The 5,770-nt window shown below is 47.5% G+C and overlaps 3 protein-coding genes across 3 annotated transcripts; 2 read left to right on the top strand and 1 right to left on the bottom strand.

Moving 5' to 3' along the window:
• Positions 1 to 4,198: 4,198 nt before the first annotated feature.
• Positions 4,199 to 4,384, bottom strand: BJ212DRAFT_1293780 (uncharacterized protein; the record flags this gene model as incomplete). The annotated part of the gene is made up of 1 exon (XM_041332179.1): positions 4,199 to 4,384. One exon carries the CDS (start codon positions 4,382 to 4,384, stop codon positions 4,199 to 4,201), a length of 186 nt encoding a protein of 61 aa, XP_041184839.1.
• A 749-nt stretch (positions 4,385 to 5,133) lies between these two features.
• BJ212DRAFT_1223331 (uncharacterized protein) lies at positions 5,134 to 5,313 on the top strand (the record flags this gene model as incomplete). Its single annotated transcript, XM_041329418.1, has 1 exon — positions 5,134 to 5,313. A coding segment is annotated over one exon (180 nt), but the record flags the coding sequence as incomplete, so codon positions are not given.
• Positions 5,152 to 5,713, top strand: BJ212DRAFT_1544913 (uncharacterized protein). Its single transcript, XM_041341866.1, has one exon. It carries the CDS (start codon positions 5,528 to 5,530, stop codon positions 5,684 to 5,686), a length of 159 nt encoding a protein of 52 aa, XP_041184837.1. The 5' UTR covers positions 5,152 to 5,527; the 3' UTR covers positions 5,687 to 5,713.
• The last annotated feature ends 57 nt before the right edge of the window (positions 5,714 to 5,770 follow it).

Here is a 5,770-nt window from a genome sequence, read left to right as displayed (position 1 = left end):
TGTTGATATGAATTCCAAATTCTCACAAGTTCATTGAGTATGTCTTGTTGGAGACTGGCTGGTACACTGAGGATATAAATGCTGCCTATCATACAATTCTGGGAGGTCCTCGCGTACTTTCGGGCGAGATGAAATTGATCAATCCAAAGGTCACGCAAGTCGGTATAACACAACTTAGATTTCCTATGAAAGTGTTTTTGTTTATATAAAAAGCACGTGACTGACGCGTCTCATTCAAATGCGCGCGCCAACCTGACATATGATCGATCTGAAGGCGAGACGCCAAGATCTCGAGGTTCATAACATTCCGTTATCCAGTGGCTATCGAATTGCCAGACTGCTCTACTGCAGGCGGAAGAGTGCGAAATACTGTTTTCCGACAATCGTTCGTGGCGATGGCTCCATCTGTATTAGCAATATAGAATATGCTTCATATCGACTAGAGTGCTGATTGGGGGCGGTTAAGAACAGTAGCAGATGATATTATTGGAGACTTACCAGTAAACCAAGTCCGTAAGCTGGCTTTCGTAGACTCATCGCACCCGTCCATCATGTAATAGAATGTCCTGAAAGCTTCTCCGTGTTTGCCAGCCAGCAAGAGTGCACGACACTGTTGTTTATTCGCGGTTTCCCACAAGGACTTTAGATCCCACCCGAAGAGCTGCAAACAATGAAGTTGAGGATGAAAGTGATTTTCAGTTAAATTGTATTAACACACCTCGATAAATACCTCGTATTTGGTATGAATTGGTAATCCAAAAAAGAAAGAGCTAGCGTTGACGGCGGTAGTGAAGTGGTCAACAGCACTAGCTATATCGCGTGCGTGAAAATCGGTAATTTTGCTATCCCGCAAAGCAATCCTGCCCAGTTCGACATGTAGATATGCCTGATGTGCGAAGCACAGAAAGATAGTGTCAGTAGCCGAGCCTGGTACTGATTGAGGTACAATACTCACTTCAACAATACGAGAAGGAATAGGATCATTATGGGGAGTAGAAGATAGCTCCCCGATGCGTTGTACCGCTTGATCGTGTTCATCTGCATTGAATAGCGCAATGACCTGAAAGATGTAAGGAAGCGTAGATTGTGTAAGAAGGATGTGACCTGCTTTGATCAAAAAGAGTAGGTGATTCAAAGATGAATCTTTCTTCGTAAACGTAAACGCAGTATCAAACGCTGTGGTTGCCTCCTGAAACTGCCTTTTCCCGCAGAGGGCAATGCCCTTGGAGATATAGCCTGTCAACGAGGGCTTGATGATGATAGACTAAGTCATGATCAAGTTAGCCTACTTGAGGGTCATCATGGGTGAGTGCACCTGATTTGCATCACGAAGCGCGGATTCCCAATCAAGTTGTCGCGACATGACAAAAAAACGATTGGCATAGGGTATGTGCTTGATAGGATCAGCATCGATCTCTTGTGTGAGGAGCTGCTCAGCGGCAAGCAATTTCCCCTCGAGACATGCACCACGAACTGCCGTGTGTATAGTGAGAATCTACGCGATCACGATACACACTCAAATTTTGTTACACGAGCCAAGGGTGGACACGTACGTTCAGTTCATAGTCTCGAGCCTTTGAGAAGATGTGGGATGAAATAGCAGGGGACAGGTAAATAAACGTGAACTTACCTGCTGTAGCTCCTGTTCGTCTCCCGGCAAAGCGTCCCGAGGTACTGCCCACTCTGAGATCTTAGCATCGTCGCCCCCACTGAGGACGTGCATGCTATCGAGGGTGAAGGTGACACAAAGTACTCTGTCAGAATGCTTGAATATGGCAATAGTCTGCTGATCCAAAAGCTTCCAAAGGCGGACGTCTTTGTCAACAGATGAAGAGGCGACAAGAGTGCCAGTGGTGTCAATGGCAATGTCGCTGATGCGGGCAGTGTGCCCCTTCCAGGGATCGCCAACCTGTTGCCAGGTGTGTACATCCCACTCCAATATATTGGGATCAAGGTCTGAGCCTGCTGAGAGAAGGCGTCTCCCATCTGGCGTCCATTGGAGTGTGCTGTTGAGGGCACCTTCCACTGCTGCGTGAGCCCTAAAAGCTACGACGCATTGCTTCGTGCTGGGATTCCATATCTGGATATTATTCTTTGTTGCGATGGCAAGATGTTCGCCGGACGGCGAATAGCGAATCCAGTATATAACTGATTTGGTGGATGGAGCCACAGAGTAAGTGATCGGGTATCCCAGAGGTTGCCAATTTTCTATCCTCCAGAGCTTCGTCGTTTCATTATATGAACCAGTTGCCGGTATTGTGTTGTCTGGAGAAGAGTCCAAACTGAGCAAAGCCATCGAGTGAGCGTTCAAGGTCCGGCTACGAGTTCCATCGTCTCCGTGCCAGATGATCAGCTCTCCATTAATGCAGCTACTCGCAATGAATTGGCCATCTCGTGATACTGCCAGCCCCCCCACTCTGCCGGTATGCCCCTCCAACTTCTTCAACAAAACGCCTTCTGTCAAGTCCCACAAACGAAGCATCTTGTCATACGAGCCCGTCACCATACGTCGTCCATCCGGGAAGACTGCGACTGCGACTACCACGTCTTCATGGTCTTTGAACGTCCGAACGAGGGAGTTATTTTTTCTGGTCCGTCTGGTACTAGTAACAAGCCGCCCTGCCCGTGCCATTTTACTGGAGGTTAATGGTGTCAAGTACTGCAGTTGAGGTGGACTTGCTGAGGAAATATACAAGGATAAGAAGGGATAGCCCAATTTTTTTCCACCGACCCTGCGTCCTCAATGCAGACTCCGCAGTTCTGCCGGTTCCCATGCCCTTGAAAGTCAGTCAAGCAAGGTCAGCACCTAGTTAGGTACCTGTCGCGAGTTGGTTGACAGTGGGTCTTGAGTCTGCCGTGAGGTATGCCCGAGTACGCAAGTGCGAGTTAAGCTTGGTGTCGTGTACCACCAGGTGGCACAACATCGAGCAAGCATAGGAGACAACACCAACGATTCTCCTCCAACGTCGTCATCATCGGTGCATCGAAGTGGAAAGGCGTAGTAGATCCTGAGAAGACAATAAACTGCATTTTCTTTTTAAAAAAAAAGGTAGTAGCATGTGGTTCGTGATCGAGCCCGGTGGTACCCCAGAACACAAATGACTGTAACCAACGTGCTAGCTGTGAAACAGACCAAGTGCATTTAGCATCAATTCTACCCCTGGTAGTGGTACATTATGTTACTGAGTTTACTTGAGAGCGATATCCCAACAGCACTTGAAGTCGAAGACAAAAAGTGTTCGGATTTCAATGTCTAAGGAGGTATTCTGGGTATAACTCAAGAAAAGAGTTTGGTAACAGTAGCACGCGCCGCATGATAGACTTCCTCGACTGCTGCCGTGCTATCGATCTAAACGTCTAGGACTGAGCAGAGGAAAATAAATATGATCCTTTGCTCACCTCTGCAACCTTGTTCAGTGCCCTGTAATGTTCTATCACGGGCATAGTTTGCTCATTATACGTGCCTGATCTTGTTGTAACTTGAGGAAAAACAAGAGTAGGTATCACGTACGAAAACGCTTTCTAATAGTTTCGACGTTGTCGTCTTCACGTCCGCTGGTTTTTGCGCGCTCCAGCAGGCGTTGAAGCATCACATCTTCCGATGTGTTGAAGAAGATGACCAATGAAGCGAGACATACCTGGAACCTGAAATCAGTATCGTGGCATGGTGAAGTGAGCAACATTCTGTCGTACCGTTTCATCGAATCCAATAGCCTGATCCAACTTCCGAGGGAAGCCATCGATCAAGAATCGACCCTTGCCATCCACCCACCCATCTCCAGTCTTTTTCTTCATCTCTCCGGCCATAGCATTCTCAAGAAGCTTCATGGTGACATGAGATGGGACGATATTACCCTCTCGAATATACGTTCGGATCATTTCACCATATTGAGATCCTTCTCGGTTTTGTTCTTCGCGTAGAAGGTCTCCAGCTGGGTCCCATATTCGCATCAGTCCTGATAAAGAGGTGACAAGGTCTAACCAGATAGATGGCAAAAGCCAAACGCGTCAACGAGCTTGCTACATTGCGTGCCTTTCCCTATGACGCTTATCAGACCAACGTATGCGCAACGGTTGGTTTCTGAGTGGGAACTTGCCAGCTCCAGGCCCACCCAGGACATAAATGACGGTGACCTTCTGGGCATCAAAAACGGGCGACATCGTGGATTCTGCCATGTTGGATTGATTTGGTTTGAAGTTACTGATCTCGGTGTCGGGGAGGAATAAGAGGGTTGTCGTGTTGTCTAGGCTGCTTCGATGCCGGATAAGCTGTCTCTCGACGTTTGACGATGTAGAAGAAGACGCCGAATGAAGCCAAAGACAAACCGAGAAGGAGAAAAGGATTGGGGCCCTTGCGTGTTGATGGCGGCTCCTTATAACGCATGCCAAATTGACAGGTAGCGCCCCAATTTGAAGCCGTCTTAGAGTTGTTTGCGGAAGTAATGACATTTGATAATCATGCAAATTTTTCACTTGGCCTTGCTTTCCTGCTGCTCTGCACTCATGTCTTCTTGGGATTGGTCCAAAAGATTCTCAGGCGATTTCATCAAAGGAGCATTATGGCATGTTGTAGCCGTCTACGAGGAATTTGTCTGGAAAAATGGTTGATCGTCCAACCATTGGCCCTAGTAATTGAATTCCTCGAGTGCAGTAACACTGGACCATTTACTTGTTCATCAGGAGATAGTGTAGGAGTTCCGATAGGGTTGATATGGTACGAGGTTATGTGCTGCATCCAGCACACGAACCAACGTCTGTCTGGCTGTGCAGTAGACCATGCGAGCTAGCAATCGTTGATGTCCACACTTACTATGGTCTGGTGTCCTCCTGGACCCCTGGTATGCAAGAATACACATGGGAATTTTTGCAACCAGATGAGTGCCCGCTTGTCCTTCAACTGTATTTCACCACCACCCAGCGAGCTTTTCATAGCTGAATTTCACAACCTACCTCAGCTTTACCTTGTAAGTCAAGCTTTGAATCACATCTTACGAGAAAAGGACTGCCCAGATGCATTCTAACCGCCCTCGAACCCTACAATTTATATCACAACCTTCCTGAATGAGTGGCGATCAACGTCAGTATTCCCATATCTTGTTCCTCTTTCGTTCTCTGACCTCATTAACAGCCCTTCCATCGTTTGAAAGAATTTGGGCCAAGCTCTCCCGGGTCGTTGTCAAGAGTGTCGATTCTAACTCCCCTGAACACCAGCCCTATCTGAAATGTTTGCAAGAGACCCGGGTGGACCTTCTCAACCACATCTATACACTATTGGACGTCGGAAAGTCTACTGTTGCGTTTATTGTAGCTGAAAGAGTGAGAGGTCTAAAGTGACGGAGGGGACGAACGTCGAAAAGCAGCTCGCAGGAACTTTTCTTTTCTCGCGCAAGCACACCAAACTGGATATTTCTTTGTCACGCTGGTCTACCAGCTTGCTAGCAAATTTCTCAGCATCCGGAAGGATGTAAACAGGGCTATCTGCAACAATCCTACTCTGCTAGACCCAGACACGACTCTCTGCGACTAGATGGAGGCTCTTTTTCTCCAATTTCTCTGGAATCTTCGACTCAGATTGCGCGGGTGTCCACCTTTATCGTTTGTTGTCGATGCCCTTGATGAATGCACATCCGAAACCGAGTTCATCGAACCCTTGCACAGGCTCTTCGGGAGCCTGACCTTCCTGTGACACACATTCTGCTCACCAGTCGCTCAGAATTGCATATATTTAGAACCATTCAGAATAAAGAGGTGTGCCTATTGGTGTGCGAGA

This window comes from Suillus subaureus (genome assembly GCF_016647635.1).
Source record: "Suillus subaureus strain MN1 chromosome Unknown BJ212scaffold_570, whole genome shotgun sequence".
Taxonomy (NCBI): domain Eukaryota; kingdom Fungi; phylum Basidiomycota; class Agaricomycetes; order Boletales; family Suillaceae; genus Suillus; species Suillus subaureus.
Note: the sequence above shows the minus strand (reverse complement) of the source record. Positions and strands in the feature narration are given on the sequence as shown.